General features: G+C 42.1%; 1 protein-coding gene and 2 long non-coding RNA genes across 3 annotated transcripts; 2 read left to right on the top strand and 1 right to left on the bottom strand.

Moving 5' to 3' along the window:
- The first annotated feature begins 1565 nt into the window (after window positions 1-1565).
- Window positions 1566-4209, top strand: LOC134039623 (uncharacterized). Its single transcript, XM_062485602.1, has 7 exons — window positions 1566-1599; window positions 1855-1933; window positions 2092-2417; window positions 2571-2621; window positions 2760-3317; window positions 3481-3774; window positions 3957-4209. Exons 5-7 carry the CDS (start codon window positions 2769-2771, stop codon window positions 4158-4160), a joined length of 1047 nt encoding a protein of 348 aa, XP_062341586.1. The 5' UTR covers window positions 1566-1599; window positions 1855-1933; window positions 2092-2417; window positions 2571-2621; window positions 2760-2768; the 3' UTR covers window positions 4161-4209.
- A 5180-nt stretch (window positions 4210-9389) lies between these two features.
- Window positions 9390-9967, top strand: LOC134039481 (uncharacterized). Its single transcript, XR_009932783.1, has 3 exons — window positions 9390-9510; window positions 9631-9734; window positions 9862-9967. It is a non-coding gene; the product is annotated as an uncharacterized LOC134039481 (long non-coding RNA).
- Window positions 9968-15945: 5978 nt separating this feature from the next.
- On the bottom strand, window positions 15946-17523 carry LOC134039759 (uncharacterized). The gene is made up of 3 exons (XR_009932820.1): window positions 17084-17523; window positions 16626-16908; window positions 15946-16472 (listed from the first exon to the last, which is right to left on the bottom strand). It is a non-coding gene; the product is annotated as an uncharacterized LOC134039759 (long non-coding RNA).
- Window positions 17524-18364: the final 841 nt, after the last annotated feature.

The following is an 18364-nucleotide window of genomic DNA, read 5'->3' as shown; positions in this document are numbered from 1 at the left end:
CGCTGCCTGCCAGGATCGTGATTTTGCTCTGTAACGGTAAACTATCTGCAGTCATCCAATATAACTGCTAGTAATCTCTGTGCGTACTTATGTTTTACTTGTGCAGTTAATACCGTACTTAACTGATTTGAATAATCAAATCCAGTAAATCCGTCATGATTGCAAACATTTTCGTCTAGTTTGATGGCTAGCTAAGTCTCACATGGTCGATGCTTCAGCTAGGGTGGCTAATTTGCGGCTGGCGTCAGTGAAATAGGAACATAGAGTATGTTTCCTCAGATAAAGATTCGTAGCAAGTACTGTTCAAATTATACATACAAATTTGTAGGTTTTTGCCAGCTCCAAATTTAGGATGAACTATTAGCTAGCTCTGTTGTGGGTCAGCGCGAATGCTATTTTTATAGCTAATTATTAACATTGGAGTGAACTAGCTAGTGTTGCACAGTAAACCTGTACTAAAAAGAGACACTCTTACATAGCTTCAGTGTCCCTGTGCATACATAGGAGACAATCACTGTAAAAGAGCTGCAGTTCCGGTGCAGACAGGAGAACCTAGCAGAACGCCATCTCTGTACAGTAGCACTCCATCCAGTCCAGAACCCTCGACTCTTACGATACTCAAACGATGCGATGTTAATATACCTCTCTATACAAACGAGTCTGACTAACTGTCGTGACCTCTCAGGTGGGCTATGGCTGCGATGGAGAGCTGGAGAGATGGTTGTTCTGCTAGGTTCTCCTGTCTCTGCACAGGAACTGCAGATCTTTTGCAGTGATCGTTAATGAGCCTAATGACGAATCATAGTCAGAATGATGATGGCCCATGCTACACCCCCTACAATGGAAGCCAATTCCAGGTTGATGGTAAACAATATAAAACAGTTCATGGGAAGTCTGAAAGTTAAAGTGTTGAATTTAATAGTGAATTTAATACTTGTTATCATTATTAAAAAGTTTAAATGAGTTTTGTCTTTGTTCTTGCTTTGACTTTTAATTTAGCAAATCCAAAGCATGTTTGTGTGGTAAAATCACAGTTAACAAGTCAAATTTGCAGTATTTTGCAGTGTTATTTAAATTGTAAATGTACAGAAAATTACTGGCTACTAGTTGCATTACTTTTACAGTACAAAACATAGAAATACAGACAATCACTGTAATTTATATACAGCAAGACAATGTAATTCCACAGCTACATACTGCTATATCACAGTAATCCAATGGCATGACAACTGTGAAGTTACAATATACCACTGTAGTTGCATTGCATTTTACTGTTAAATGTTTACAGTTCGTTATTGTGAAACATGTGCAATACATTACTATGAAATATTTATAATAAATTACTGTAAAATTACTGTGAAAGTAATGCAACGAGTAGCCAGTGATTTACTGTAAAGTTACAGTGAAATATTTTACAGTGTACACATGATGACGTATAAAAACGTCATAATGGTGTATATTAATACTTAAATGAAACATTACAGAGCTCCATCCCATTTCTTCTGAACAGGCAGGTGAATAGTAACTTGAAGACTTGTATTGTAAGCCTTCTCAGAAGATTTTCTCAGGCTATTCAGACAATTTTGTGCTTTTTGGTTAGTAATTCTTATTTACACATTAATGTTTCCCCTACTTATTGTAATCTTACACGTAAAACATTTAATTCTAAATGTAATCCATACTTTCGTTACATTTAAAGCAAGTTTTGATACATGGTTTTCTTTTTGTATTGTTATAACTGGCCACATCAGTACAGAGACTCAAGGCTCAGTCCACAAATGGCCTGTAAATAAAACCTCAAGAGCATTGCAGTTACAAAAGTTAAAAGTTTTCTCTCTCTCAATTGCTTCACAGCCAATCGTGAGCCAATCAAGGCATGGCAGATATCTGGGGATCTGCAACAAACATGCCGAAACAGAACTCTTCCAGTCAGGTCAGGCTCCTCTCAAATAACACTTTCCCATAATCACTGTTATTGGCCATAGCCTAATGCATGTGAAATGGTAAGAGCCTTATATCAACTTAAATTTAAATGTTATAAACAGCAAACATGGTCAAATACTTCTCTGAGTGACTGTGTGTCTATTGTAGGGAGTTGGCCATGATGGGACAACTGTCCAGGAGATGGAGAATTGTTTTAAAAATGGGGATGATCTTTCTCTCCAGTCACTTGATGAGTCAGATTTTCTGGTCAGTAGTTTATGCATAGTGATAGGTGAAAGGGATGACACCAAATTGGTAAGATCCTATTTTACATAAACTTAAATGGTTAATCATCAAACATGGTCAAATAGCTCTGAGTGACTGTGTCTCTATTGTAGGGAGTTGAACTTGGGACCACTATCTGACCAAATGAAAAGGATCGGAAAAATGTGGACCAGCTATCTCTCCACTCATTTGATGAGGCGGATATTCTGGTAAGTCTGTGCATAGTAATGAATTAAATGGATTAAACAAATTATACAAGTTTGTATGAACTTCTAAGTGACAGTTTGTGCATCAAAAGCATCAAGGTACATTACATTTTGAAGATAGACTGTGTGAACAATATGTTACCATCTGACTCACAGTCTGATGAGGACCGTGACCACCAGGAGAATCCACTTCCGGATAAACGCCTGGTATGTGTATGTGTGTGACAAAGGGTCAATGAATTGGCCTGTTTTTCTGTTAGTGATGAATCAGCTTTTCCCTCACCTTCTCACATTTTCCCCTCTGCCCTGTTCCTGCACATTGTACTTTACTCTTGGTCTCCCTAGAATCATGTTATGGATTACGAAGTCCAGGCCCTTCGTCCTTCCTCTGTGAGAGCCGTGACCAAGCCTTGCATCACTAATGACGTGCACCCCACCATGCTACACGATCAGAAGAGGCGCGACAGGCAGTACCGTGCTACAAGAGTCATGAAAAGGTTCCAAAAAACCCTGCTTGCCCTGGAACAGGACCTTATGACAACCAAGGAGGAGATCCTGAACACCAACGAGTACTTCAAAGAGATGTCTCGTGTGAAGAGCCAGGGACAAGGCCGGATGGGTGCGTCTCTGAGAAGATTCGTTTATAACGTCAGAGGGAGAAGGCTGAAGATTCAGGCGCAGAAGTATATACGGGTCAGCGAAGATTTCGTTGCGCTGATCCAAATGGTCGAGAAGGACTGCAGAGCTGATCTCAATCTGACGGGCCTGGAGAACTGGCAGAGAGAGGTTAAGAAGCTGCGCATGGCCTGCAGGACCTGCACTGAGAGGATCCAACCACTCGAGGTGTGTGGTTCCCCACCACAGGTCCAACCCTCTCAAGAGAAGTCCTCCATCCAACACTTTGTAAATAATCAGTACAGAGACTGTACGTATTCATTTATTCAGCTATTGTTTGATTCAAGGTATGGTATGGCACTGTTTGTTTATCATCCTAAAGAGCCATGGAAAGATCCCAGGTCCCACATGCTAAAAGGTTATGTCTTCTCTTGTGACTGTGTGTCCCCAGGATCTCTCTGAGACAGAGATCACTCATGTGGTCCCCTTCACTATTGAGGATGCCATGGAATCACCCCCTCTGACTCCTCCTACTCCCGAGGCCCTCCACCTCAACCAGCAGCTTCCCCGGACTTTGACTCCCCTCAACTGCGTCACCAATGGAGTTGTGACTCCAACCTGGCCTGAGACTCGGCCTGCTGTGGGGTATTTACCCCCCCCCCCCCCTCCTCGTCTGCAACCAATCCAAAACATGAGCGCTGATGCAAAGAAGCTGCTCCAGGGAGGATTGGAAGAGCTTCAGCAGGTGGGTCATTATCATCATATGCAAATATATGATGATATTCACTGTTTAAGCATAAATCCCAATTTGCACAATAACTGACAATATAAATTGCGGACTAATGAGGCTGGAAAAGAACCATGATTTCATTGGTTACATTTTTTCTCAGCTCAGTGATTCTTGTGATTCATGTGTTCTGCTTTCAGGATGTGACGGAAGAGAAGAAGCCTGGCAAAGGGGAGAAGAAGAAGACTGGCAAAGGGGAAAAGACGTCCGAAACCCAGTCGTACGTCAAACCACTGACCGTGTTGGAAGTCAGCGACAAACACCAAGAGGAATACTCTGAAAACAATGTGAACAAGGAGAAAAAAAGAAAAAGAAGAATGTGGGAAAGAGGTGAGGACAGATAGCAGAAAGGCAAAATGAAGGGGGTAGTAGAATGTGGGTAAAGAGCGCTGTGACCCTCATTGTAAGGATGTGAGAATGCATACTGGTATGGCAGATTTAAATAGTATTCTTATCAGACATAAGGGGGGGGGGGGGTAGTCATTCAGTGAACTGCGAACAGGTGCGCGTGTCAGAAGGGAGCGCGAGTGCATGGAAATATTATCGCGAAGGGCCTTGTATCACCAGTGCAGACCACCATCAGAAGCTGAAAGCACTGGCCTCGGCGATTTACCTGACTGAATTTGGTGAATGATGGTTTCAATCATTTTTATATTTTCTGGTATATCTAAGTTAAGTTACCCAGGAGCTCTGTTGACATAGACTTAGCTAATGTTAGCTACAGCTTGATGAATTGACTCATTGAACACAGCAGGAGAGAACGCAATGTTAGCCAGTTAGCTAAAGCTCCGGTGGAAAATTCCAAATGAACATTGAAGGACTGAAATATTGTGTGTCTATTCCAATATGTAATGATAGTATCAATGACACAAATCTGTGTTCTAGAAAGAGTGGTCTGGAGTCGCAGAGGTCCGATAATATCAGCTTTAATGCAGCAGTTGGAAATCAACAAGTACAGAGCTCTGGGGTTGTCTACGTTTCCCTACCCGCAACAGAGTTTGGGCTGGTTCAGAAGTCCAACTGGCTATCTTTCCCTGCCCCAGCATTATTATATACAATGCAATTGAAACACAAGTATCAAAAAGGGTTCAGCTTGTTCTCTCGTGCGTCAGGGAGTTGTTCTTGCCTACGCGTCCCACTTGCTCGGGTGCCATCTTCACCCAGTTTCAAGGTTGTTTCTGAAAAGGAAGAGATAGAGACACAAAGAACAGCCTGCTTCCCACTCCGTGTGAGACCCAATGTTTAAGCCTGAGCACACTTCTAAGTTCATGAGACATAACTTTAATAAGCACAATACATAACTTTACTAAGAACAATATATTCTTTAACGTATGCAGCCCCTAGTGCCGCTTACACACAACAGTGACACTGACAGATCGAAAGCTAATTTGAGACAATATAAAGATGGAAAACCAGGCTAAGAAACGTAAACGTAATTACTTTCACTAGACAACGTTTTACCAATTGGACAAACGGCTGTGTTTGTTTGTTTCAAGCTCCAAAAACTATTTTGTGCTCAAATCTGACCAAAAAAAATTCACGCGCGCTCGCATTAAGCATGGAAGTCCCTAACTAGCATCACACCAGGCAGAATTTGCATGCATTAGCAGGGCGCTCGCTGTGGGCCGGTCTGGATCAAAGTCCAGGGCCTATTTTTACTCCCAGTCTGTCCCTGCCGTTCTATCAATAAGCAGACCAGCCAACCTGTACGCAATTTGTGTAGCGGATACGCATTTTGACTTCAAAGTACGCTTGTACTTGTATTGGCTGTCAATCATGATGGAAGAGTAGACAAGTTAAGTTACAGCATGTCCACCATCTCTTGTTAGGGTTATGCATTAAGCCATTTCTGGTGCCCTTACCACATTGTGCCTCATATACTGTAAATATTAGACCCAGTGACAGGCTGGCATGAAATGGCTTGCATAATACTTAGTAAGGAGGCCATAATAATTTTTGACTTTTCCAGCTCTCCCCAGGTTGGCAAAATAAGTATCTAAAAATGCATCAGATTGATGCTTTAAAATATGGAATATTAAAAATGTTCTTATGGGGGAGCATGCACCCGGACCCCCTTAGAGGGGTAATATCCTTCTCACCTTTTTCACCTGAAGGATTCTTATTCTATGTGTCTATTCCAATATGTAATGATGGTATTCAATGACACAAATCTGTGTTCTAGAAAGAGTGGTCTGGAGTCGCAGAGGTCCGATAATATCAGCTTTAATGCAGCAGTTGGAAATCAACAAGTACAGAGCTCTGGGGTTGTCTACGTTTCCCTACCCGCAACAGAGTTTGGGCTGGTTCACGAAGTCCAACTGGCTATCTGTCCCTCCCCAGCATATATTTATACAGTGCAATTGAAACACAAGTATTAAAAAAGGGTTGAGCTTGTTCTCTCGTGCATCAGGGAGTTGTTCTTGCCTACGCGTCCCACCTGCTCGGGTGCCGTCTCCACCCGGTTTCAAGGTTGTTTCTGAAAATGAAGAGATAGAGACACAAAGAACAGCCTGCTTCCCACACCCAGTGTGAGACCCAATGTTTAAGCCTGAGCACACTTCTAAGTTCATAACTTTAATAAGCACAATGCATAACTTTAATAAGCACAATATATTCTTTAATCCCTCTTTTGATCTCTGAAAACACCAGAGATCAATCAACATAGCCCGGACCAACCACCGCCTCCTCGTCCTGGTCAGCCAGCCCCAGCAATGGCATTTGGAACCCCTTCGTCGGGTTCTCCTCAGCCGAGACAATGATCCTGTTACACAGGGACCTGATACTTGGGATACAGCAACAATCATGTTGATATTGATATAGCACACTCTTAAGTAAAATAGCGGAAACCTACTTAGTCCAGTACAATTCTAGTGTGGTCAAGCAGTATCACTCTTGACCTAGTCGTAACCCTCTTTTCTGGACTCTCTTCGTAGCAATAGCAAAAGGTTCACTGGCCCTTCTCCACCAACTCCTGCAACGTACGGCTGGATTCTGGAGCAGCACAACACATGCTCCAGTGGTACCACGTACTTCCTTTCCCCAGCACCCTTAGGGCGTGCAAGGTTCTCTCGATGACCTTGAATGGTCCTGTCCATAAATGTACAACAGGCTTCCCCGAACATCTGATGATGTATTGGGGCAGGTGGGACAGGGTCTTCAAGGGGAAGGGGGGGGCCAGACCACTCCTAGGTCTGATGGGGCATAGGGGCAGATGGGGCAGGGTCTCCAGGGGAATGGGGCCTTAGAACAGGGGTTAGGTAGTCAGACCCGCCGGTCTGACTCGTCCTGAAGCAGAAAAGAGTTACAGTCCCAGCATCACCTTATCTCCCATGATCAAGCAGTAACTGAGTCAAATGAGATGCGAACAGTCGAACACCAATGATTAAACACAGATATTGAAATCAAGAACCCATTTCAGGATTTAAAGTGGATATTTTTAAAGTTCAAATAAATCCCTCCTTTCACACCCTTATAAGGTGTGACAACAAACCCAAATTCAAAAAATATCCCATTACCGATTACACAATGTTGACATACAATAATGATGAGACTATGCAGCGTTATAGCCAAGTGGTGTGGACACAGTGGGAAAACCCTAATGATGTTATAGGGGAAAACCCACCGTCACTCCAGAGTGGACATTCGACATCCATGTATCCACGGCAGACCTGGACATGCTCACAGGCCCCCTTCACCACATACATACAACTTTAGCCAAGCTTTTAGAATTGTAATAAAATAAACTAAATTCGAAACAAATAGAAAAACCAGAAATTAGACAGGATATTTTAAAGTTCTCATAAGATCCCTCCTTTCATTGATAACTTTAATCAATACCCAATCTCCTCGTTTGACTCCTCCACTCTTTGGTTTACTGCTTCACCTGGAACAGAATTTAGCAGAAGACATCTCTTTTCTAGTTAGCATTTTTTAATAAAATTGGTTAACCATTTGATTCGCCTCTTTATCATGCTATGTGAAAGGTTTAAGTTGTGGTATTACATATGATCTCCAATAAATCAATTCAAATGGTGTTATGCACCTGGTATAGGACTGGGAAAGACTTCAATTCACATAGTAAACATACTGTATCTATAATTACCAGGCAGTATTTTCCCTTCAGTTTTCTTATTGTTGAGCAAACACATGTAACAGCATCTAATAACGAGCCCCCATATTCAACTCCTATTAGTCATGCCTAGAAATGACAATCTGTTTCTTTGTTCCCTTCTTTAGAAAATCAACTGTTAGTCTAATTTCTTTCACTCCAAAAAACCTTTTCTGTCTGTTAAAACAGTTAAGTTTAAGACCAATATTGTTTTAGATTCTCTATTTTACCAAATCACAGCTCTTTTTATCAAAGATATGATAAAAGCAATTTTCATTATGCCAAACCAGAATCTGTATGCGTCTTAAATGAAATATAGACCAAATAATGTTCTTAATGTAGCTATTAACCAAACATTTTTCCCAAATATATTTTCTATAAAGGTCAGATAGGTAGAACTTCATAACTCGTTTTGCTGCAGTTCAAAACGAGCCAATTAGCTCAAACCATCATAACCACAATTTATCAGACTTGATGAGTCTTCCCAAATTATTTCAGAACTGAATGTTATAATAATCCTCTTCATGCACTAATACCATTTATCAATACAACATTATCACAGCCTAACTGTTTATCCCAAACAGTATGCCAGGCTTTGATAAAACTCTCAAATAAAACTTAAAACCAAATTACAATTAAACTCCAAATAAAAGTACATTTAGTTATTTTCTCTTTCTCATTTTTAACCAAATTACATCTAATACCTTTATCAAAACTCTTAAAAACCCTAGATTTTACTATTTTGACTTAAAATGTTATCCCATATACCATCAAAGTATATTCATAGTTTCCTCTTCAAAACATCAGTGTTTAAACCAATCATCTCTTCACATCCACAAAACGTTCTTGTTTTATTTCATAACCTTCCATGATCCTCTCTAAACCAATCCTTTATGTAACTTTCCAATTGCTTCCTCATAATTTTTCACATACATTTCCTCAAACCATTCTTTGACCAACACAGCTGGTTTGCTCTAGTATAACTCTTCCAATTGTATTAGAACCAATTTATAAACCAGGGGTTCAATTTCTGCATTTTTACTGAATACCGTCACACATCACAGATTTTCCGCCTATAAATCCAAGTTCTGGTCGGAAAAGCTTTAAAAAAAAAACCTTCCCTGTTTGGCTAGGAATTATAACAAATGTTGATCACGCATTTGTTAACCACCAAACTTGGGATTCATCTAAACGAACACATCTATCAGCATTAATACTCACATAATTATGCAGAACTATACCCTCTGGGATCACCTTTGTAAGATCTCAAGTAACAGGACTCTTTTAGCCCCCACCTTTCTCCAACTCTCCTCGGGATTTCTGTAACTTCTTGGTCAAAGAAAAAAGCACGATAAAAGTGAGTGATTTCACAATTTAAAAACTTGTTAGACTTTGCACCGAATATGACCCGTTTTCATGCCTGCAATAAGGTAACTGCTTTTTGTCAACAGTGGCAATATGGCGGCCACCATGCCTTCATCGAGGAGTATGGACGACGAAGAAAATGTATTAAGACACCAGAGTGTCTTAATAAATCGAAAAGCAAACATTGTTATATGCATATTACTTCAGTCAAGCACGAGGAGGTAAATTATTTCACCACTACACGATGGAATACATACAGGACAAGCCTACAAAAGTGGCTTGGGTTGAAGGGTGAGAGAAGGTAGCGGTCCAGTTTTGCCATTATAGCATGTCTTCTTTAGGGTGACTGAGGTTGGAGAAAACAACATGGTGCAGTTGGAGAGCTTGGATGGCCAACAACTGAAGACCAGGACACCCTATGTCTCACTGAAGCCTCGGCGGAAGAGTGAGTGTAACTTATAGCACAGATCTCAATATAAACAACCTAAAGCATTACTGTGTATTATAGTCACAAGACAGCGTCTACTCCTTTTCGGCCAGTCCCTATAAGCTAACATTATTGTATTTTTTAGGCTACATGCATTGGACTCCAGGACCCTGTGTCCCATCCATCTGAGACAGTGTGCTTGGATGGGCCTGAACCTCTGTGCTCAGAGTTGGAGGAGGACTGTCTTCAGGTAAACTTCATTTAGCTTTATATCACTATTCATTTTTTTTTCTTTCAAACATGAGGTTGTTGATGCCTATGATGTTAATTCTCAATTTGTCTTCTCTCAGGATGTCCAGGACCGTGATGATGTCATCACAGGTGTTAAGTGGTGGTTGACCTGTCCAACTTCACTGAGCAGGGTGGAGGTACAAAGGGCCACAGTTCTCTCCCCATGTTGTTGGCTGGAAGATGTTTCCATTGACCACTCTCAGCCTGTCTTGCAGACACAACATCCCCCATGTAGGAGGCATCTACGCCACAAGATCCCTCGCCCTCCTCTCCTCTGTGCCTGCATCAACTCAGAGGTTTGTTCAGATTTTAAATGTTTGTGCGAACCACTGGGTAACGTCAACTGCAAGGTAGGTACAGTTAATGTTTTTGACTCCTCTGGTCACAGCACAACCGAGTTCATTTCGCAAATAACTGCAGAGGCAGCTCAGATTGTGGGCTGTTGTCAATCGCAAACAGTTTCGCTCTCTGCAGAGGTGAGGACCCAGCATGCGTGGAGTATGAACTGTGTCACCACCTCTTTTCCTGCTTTCAGGCTGGGCACTTGACACCATTCTCCAGCTCCACACGGAACTTTTCGTGCAGATATACATGAGAAACACTACGAGGACTGTAAGAAAATGCAGACGTCCCACCACCGCCAAGTCTATGACTCTTTTGAGCACAGAGTCAAAGGAACAAAATTGGAGTTTATAACCGACACGAGAAGCAAGACTCCAGAGATACCTAATTATACCCATTTATATTGTTTGTGTTGGTGATACATGGTGAACATAATTAATGTGTTCGCATTAATGGCTGCGTAGTGATAACATTTTAACAACACATTTAAATTAACCTAAGCAGTTTCACAGAAGTAATCAGACAGCAATGGTGGTTTTGTGGATTTATTATTTACACAAATCATGAAGTAAAGGTGCATCTATGGATGGTAGCAAATAAGTGTTTGTACTAGTGACTTTTGCTAGATGTAGCAACTTCTATTCAAAAAAGCACCTAGCGACAAATCTAGCGACATTTTGGACAAACCTTAGCTACTTTCCGTAGAAGAAAGTCGCTGGTAGGTCTACCGTCCAGCAACCGTGTGGCCTTGTTTTCCTGCTTGCAATATGCGACACCATTTGGTCGCAGTCTAGAGCCCTGTATGGCCCAAGGGTCAACAACTTCGCTTCCTCCCACTGTATGAAAATGAAGCCAAAATATCCCAGATACAGGTGCTGCCATCTTGCGCTTCTCCTTCACGTTATTTTCTTAATCTTCCTCTTGCTTTTTCTCACTGACTTCCTCCACAGTCAGTGGTTTGATGTATGACTGGGTCGATGTATGACTGTCATCTGGATGTCCCAGTTTTCTATATTCCTCCTCCCGTCCCTGTCCTTCCTCTCCAACTGTTTGTCACTCGACACCTGCCACTGCAGGCACAGGGTGTGAAGTGTCTTTATCGAGAGACGCCTGGGACAGAGACTTCTCAGCCCTCCCCTGGATCTTCTCTTTTTAAAGAGGTTATACTCCTCGTCTCATCAGGTCTGTCGGCTGGCCGTGTGACTCCACCTGTGCCTCCCTCCATGGCCACTATGCTGGTCTGGGTTACAGCCAGACCTTCTTCAGCTTGGGAGTGTGCCTGGAGAGACAGTCTGGACTTGTCTTCCTCTTTGGACAATCTCTCCAGAAGAAATAGGTGGTTGTCTTCACCGTAACTTCCAAAAGCCCTAGAGAAGCAAAGGCAGAATCCCGTAACATCAGTTACGGGTCTCAATGTTACTCAAGAACATTAAAACTGAGTTAAGGTTTCACTTTACCTACTAGGTAACCTAGCAACAAACTAAAAAATCTCATAGCGACAAGCAACTAAACTGGCGACTTTCTGCTACTCTTGACAATCTCCGTTGTCGTTGTTGAGCAGAAGTAAAACAACTAATTTGATGGCCTGCCTTTTCTTGTTTTTAGAAAATCCACTGCAAACAACATCCTCTGAGAAGTTAAATCCACAGCATAATTTTTGGGCGTTAAAGGCCATATGGCAGGTTAAACACTACTGTTGACTAATGGGTACATGAAGCACTCAAGATATGTATATCTTTTAAAATATCTCCAAATGGTGTCTCCAAATGGTGTTAAAGACCAGTTTTTGGTGTTAGCATTAGCATGTTAGCACAAATCGGCGATGACTTCACGTTGGTGAGTTGTGGAGGAGAGAAGCCTCAGCCTAGTACTTAGAACTATGGCGTCTGACTGGGATGAAGTAGAGGTGGCTAAAACCACTAACGTGTATGATGGTCCGCAGCCGTATAATTTCGAACCAAGTAGACATGAGAGGGCAAATGAGGAATTGTGAAGATTGTGCCATTGACCAACGAAGATGAGCTGTAATATTATACAATTATAACAATTGAGGTGTTCTAAAAAAATAAATATTTGTTACATTAAACATTTACACAATTTCTGCAGAATTAAACACTTTCTGTTCTTCGTCCCAATATCTCTACAGAGCGTGCAGCTAATTTTATGCTCAACACTTGAACGGGGTCTTATTACTTGAAAGAGGAATTACTGCTTCTTCTCAGTTACACTATCAGGGCTTGGAAATACTGTGACTTGCAAAAGTAGGCAAATGGCTAGTAGAACATAACATTTCATAATAATTTCAGTCAATCAAACAGCTGCAAGACCCAGTGAAATGTTATATACAACTAGCAAACTAACGTTAGCTAGCATCGCTAATGACATTGGCTAACTCAACTTCGGTAGGCTATCCTCGCATCCTTGCAAGCTGGCCAGTGCAAGTACAGTAACATGGCATTTTATTTTGTTTGAGTTTAAACTTGTCCAGTGGGGCAGGTACATTACTCTGCCCTACAAAAAAAATCCACTTGTCCCGGACAATCATGTCGTTAGCTGTAATTCAGATAAGTAGACTAGTACTACCGGTAACTTATCTAGATCTAGAAAGAAGACATCATGCTAGCTATGGGCTAACTTGCCAGTCCCACCTAGAAATCCCCCCAAGATCATTGATGATTAGGCTATAAAAAAAACATGGAATTTCGACAGTCAATAGGAATGAGGCGCCTTGGAGGTGGAGGCAGATTGAGCTTTGACCCGATGCTCCCTGGGCAGCAGCCCAACAGTCCACGGGGACCGTATCTTGATGGACTCGCTCTCATTGTCGGGTCACTTCGCTCGCGTCCGGCTGCGCCATTAGCCTACACACTGACATTAATTCAATTGTTATTCTCCCACGCAAGGATTAGGTTTGGTGTATTTGGGATGAAGAAGGGATGAGCGTCTTCTCTCCTCCATCAGCTTGTTATACTGTGATGTCACAACTGACTCAGACACTGATGGTAAATCTCAGGTGAGAGAACTGTACCTGACCCTGACATTGGGTTATATATTGTTTTCTGTAACGGCGAGTAACCACGGTTGGTGAAGACTAACAACGTATCTTTCACAGAGTGATGATCCTGAGTACCATCCTTGGACCAAAAGAAGTGGCAAGGATGTCAAGGATTCAAACAAGGGGGATGACCTGTCTATACATTCATTTGATGTAGCAGATTTTCTGGTCAGCTTGTGCATAGTGATAAGTGACTTGATCGACTTCAACTTAAATGGTTGAAAAGCACACATGGTCAAATGCCTCTGAGTGACTGTCTCTAATGTAGGGAGAGGAACATGATGGGATGATTTGGACCCAGAATACCCGACAGAATGTCATGGATTCAAACAAAGGGGATGACCTATCTATACATTCATTTGATATAACGCCAGTCATTATCGGGAATGTTTGTGGACTTCAGCTCTACAAAGACAGGTCACTCAGTTGTGACATCAGAGTATAACAAGCTGATGGAGGAAAGAGGATGCTCATCCCTTCTCTTCAGCAATGCTGTCAGTCTGTCAGACTGTGGAGAATCATCAACATTGTTAAGTCAGGGAACGGTTTTCATAAATCTAATCTCTGCTATACATCGGCCTGATTTTCGGTTGTAGGGCTACTGATTTAATGGTCGAAACAGCTGCTTCCCAAATACACCAAACCTAATCCTTTAATTAATTCCATTCCTTGCGTGCGTCTCTCCTCAAATAACCTTGGTTAGGCTACACCCAGGTGTTACAATTGGTGTGGTTGTCCCGTATTTTTGTCTATAAACTCCGTTCATCACATTACGGCATGGGCTCAAATCTTAGAATACAATATTGTGTATCGTACATTTTGTATGAATGAATGTTAAAAATAATATTTTTTATTTATATTAAGCTATGGGCCTTCACGCAATCTTTGTCTATGGTATATTTAGGAGGACTAACAGCCCTTCGGTTAGCCTTGTGCTACGGTTTCGTAAAATAAAAAAATATTTTCAAACCCAATTGGAATTTAGGTCCTTAATTCAGCTCTTAAAATATATCCATAGTAAGAAAGATAACAAGCAAATACGCAATATCCAGGGTAAAGCAGATTACATTCATTTCATTCAGCCAACAATAGCTTTCTTATTTAATGAGTCAGGTGGCTGAGCGGTGAGGGAATCGGGCCAGTAATCATAAGGTTGCCAGTTCGATTCCCGGCTGTGCCAAATGACGTGTCCTTGGGCAAGGCACTTGCCTCGGGGGGAATGTCCCTGTACTTACTGTAAGTCGCTCTGGATAAGAGCATCTGCTAAATGACTAAATGTAAATGTAATGAGCGTGTAGCTATGCTAGCTGGACATTTATACTTGCGATATTGGCAGAATAACACATTGTCAATATCATGAGTTACGGTAAAACTTTGCAAATATGTATTTTGATGTCAGTGTTTCTAGCAGCTGTAACCTCAGCAAAGGTTAGATGACAAGCTAGCTATCTAAAAATGCACTTATAGTTATCTTAGCAAACAGGTAGTGAGTTGCACAGTAACAACAAGGTAGAAGCTAACAACACAACTTTGCCATTTAAATTGATTATGTAAAATTAGCGCGACTTTTGGGGATTGGGACGCATGAGTGTGACGTAATGCATTCGTAATGCATTGTTAAACACTACCAGAAGGGGGCGATGTGGCGTTAAACACAGATTGGGGGAGGGGGCGTGCCCACTTACACACACTTAAGGCCGATTTATACTTCTCCGTTTTTACGGAGACGGACACAGGGAATGCCCTCTCCGACGAGTCCTCTAGTCCTCCCTCCCTCCCATTGTTTCACCTACCATCCAAAACCCGGATTATGTGACCTGTACTCATTGTGGCCGACGGTTTGCGCCGGGCCAGCAGAGCGACATGTCCTCAAATGTCAGAACATTAAGAGCGTGTTCATTGTATCTGGGGAAAATACAAACATTGCTTCATTCAAGCTCAGCAGTTTTATTACATATTTTTTTGTGTACTTTCATACTGCCAATACATACAGTAGATGGATTCAAGATTTGCCCAGTGGGCTATTCATGGGTTTGTCACCTGACTTTTGTTGCAGCCGCCATCTTTAGCACCCATTTTAAGACTCCTCGGGTCTCCTCAGTGACAATGGATGATGTTGCACACGAAAATAGCACACCTTACCACCGACGAAAAGCAACAATATTTTAAAAAGATAGGTTTTGATACTTATTTACTGCACGTCTCACTTTATTTAACTCCGCCAGACCGTCAGAAAAATGACTCCCCTTTTCACAATGAAAGCTCATAATAAAATACCTTACATAACTAATGTTACTAATGTAAATGTATATCAACGTTATAAACCCATAAATTAATGTGACACCTTGTTTAGATTATAATTAACTTGTTTGTAAATTGATTTACAACCATGTAGATGTGCAACTATGTGACCTAAACCAATTGTTGATGCCCTATGAAGTATACTGAAAACATTTGAAAGCATAGAGAAGGACTGAAAAGAAATGGCTGCATAGTGATAACATTTTAATTACACATTTAAATCAACCTTAAGCAGTTTCACAGAAGTAATCAGATAGCAATGGTGGTTTTGTGGATTTATTATTTACACAAAGCATGAAGTAAAGGTGCATCTATGGTAGAAAATAAATGCTTGTACTTGTAACTTTGTCGCTAGATTTAGCAACTTTTCAGTCCTCTTTAGCAACTTGTATTCAAAAAAGCACCTAGCGACAAATCTAGCGACATTTTGGACAAACCTTAGCTACTTTCCATGGAAGAAAGTCGCCAGTAGGTCTACTGTCAGCGACAGCGTGGTCTTGATTTTCTGCTCGTCAAATGTGACCATTTGGTCGCAGTCTAGAGCCCTGTATGGCCCTAGGGTCAACAACTTACCTTCCTCCCACTGTACGAAAATGAAGACAAAATATCCCAGATACAGGTGCTGCCATCTTGCGCTTCTCCTTCACGTTGTTTTCTGAATCTTCCTCCTGCTTTTTCTCACTAACTTCCTCCACAGTCAGTGGTTCGATGTATGACTGGGCTTTGGCCTTCTTTTCCCCTTTGTCAGTCCTCTTTTTCGCGATATTCTGAAAACAGAACACATGCTTGCATGGAAGAAATCCTGATTCTTTTCAAGCCTCATTCGTTATTATTGTGCATATTGTGATTTATGCTTTAACAGTGTCAACAATGTAATTTAACATGTGATGACACCTGTGGTGATGATGATGATGACCCACCTACTGGAGCTCTTCCAATCCTCCTTGGAGCAGCTTCTTTGCATCAGCGCTCAAGTTGGTGATTGGTCCCAGACGAGAGTGTGGTAAATACCCCACAGCAGGCGGAGTCTCAGGCCTGCAAGGAGTCACAACCCCAACGGTGACAGTTAAGAAGAGTCAAAGCCCGGGGAACCTGCTGATTGAAGAGGATGGCCTCGGGAGTAGGAGGAGTCAGCGGGGGTGATTCCGTGGCATCCTCAATGCAGAAGGGGACCACAGGAGTGATCTCTGTCTCAGATAGAGCCTGGGGACACAGTCACAAGAGAAGACATCACCTTTTGGCATGTGGGACCTGGGATCTTTCCATGCCTCTTTAGGATGATAATCCACTAACTTAATCAGGATAGTGTCATTCTATACCTTGAATCAAACAATAGCTGAATCAATGAATATGTACTGTTTCTGTATTGATTACTTACAAAGCGTTGGATGGTTCACTTCTCTTCCTGAGAGGGGTTGATCTTTGGTGTTGAACTACACACTTGGTCGCTCCTCGCAGTGAAGGCCCTGCACGCCATGTGCAGCTTCTGCATCTCTCTTTGCCATATCTCATGCAGGTCCACATCACTGTGATCAGCGTGGTCCGAGTCCATGACTTCGTAAAGTCCTTCAAACTCTGTCAAGATACGTTCCAACATGTCTTTCTGGATCTTCTGGAGCCTTCTCCCCCTGAACTCGTTCTCATACCGTCTCAGGGCTGCACCCACCTTGCCTCTGGCTCTTCGCGGGTATTCTGGGTCCAAATCATCCCATCATGTTCCTCTCCCTACATTAGAGACGGTCACTCAGAGGCATTTGACCATGTGTGCTTTTCAACCATTTAAGTTGAAGTCGATCTAGTCACTTATCACTATGCACAAGCTGACCAGAAAATCTGCTACATCAAATGAATGTATAGACAGGTCATCCCCCTTGTTTGAATCCTTGACATCCTTGCCACTTCTTTTGGTCCAAGGATGGTACTCAAGATCATCACTCTGTGAAAGATACGTTGTTAGTCTTCACCAACCATGGTTACTCGCCGTTACAGAAAACAATATATAACCCAATGTCAGGGTCAGGTACAGTTCTCTCACCTGAGATTTACCATCAGTGTCTGAGTCAGTTGTGACATCCGAGTATGACAAGCTGATGGAGGAAAGAGGACGCTCATCCCTTCTCTTCAGCAATGCTGTCACTCTGTCCGGTGAGTTGGAGTTGTGACTCCAACGGTGACACAGTTGAGAGGAGCCTGTGGGACCTGCTGGTTCAAGTGGAGGACCTCGGGAGTAGGAGGAGTCAGAGGGGTTGAGTCCGTGGCATCCTCAATGGAGAAGGGGACCACAGGACTGATCTCTATCTCAGAGAGATCCTGGGGAGACAAGAGAAGATATAACCTTTTGGCATGTGGGACCCGAGATCTTTCCATGGCGCTTTAGGATGACAATCGACCAACTTAATCAGGATAGTGTCATTCGATACCTTGAATCAACCAATAGCTGAATCAATGAATATGTACTTGTTCATGTATCTTATCAGGGCTGCACCCACCTGGCCTTGTCTCTGGATCTTCACAGCAGACACGTCTTTGACGTGTTTGGTGTTCGGGATCTCCTCCATGTTTGCGTCACGTTCCAGGTCTTGCAGGATTTTTTCAAACATTTTCAAGAAATGGTGTCTTTCGGCACGGGCCTGCCTGGCTCTCTTCCGCAGATTGGCTC

This window comes from Osmerus eperlanus, chromosome 19 (genome assembly GCF_963692335.1).
Source record: "Osmerus eperlanus chromosome 19, fOsmEpe2.1, whole genome shotgun sequence".
Lineage (NCBI taxonomy): Eukaryota > Metazoa > Chordata > Actinopteri > Osmeriformes > Osmeridae > Osmerus > Osmerus eperlanus.
This window is presented reverse-complemented; position numbering and strand designations above follow the sequence as displayed.

Bases quoted from the DNA above. Each gene is read 5' to 3' on its own strand.
- LOC134039623 (XM_062485602.1), top strand. From the start codon at position 2,769: ATGGATTACGAAGTCCAGGCCCTTCGTCCTTCCTCTGTGAGAGCCGTG. The intron at 3,318-3,480 runs GTAAATAATCAG...GTGTGTCCCCAG, and splicing joins AGTCCTCCATCCAACACTTT to GATCTCTCTGAGACAGAGAT. The intron at 3,775-3,956 runs GTGGGTCATTAT...TTCTGCTTTCAG, and splicing joins GATTGGAAGAGCTTCAGCAG to GATGTGACGGAAGAGAAGAA.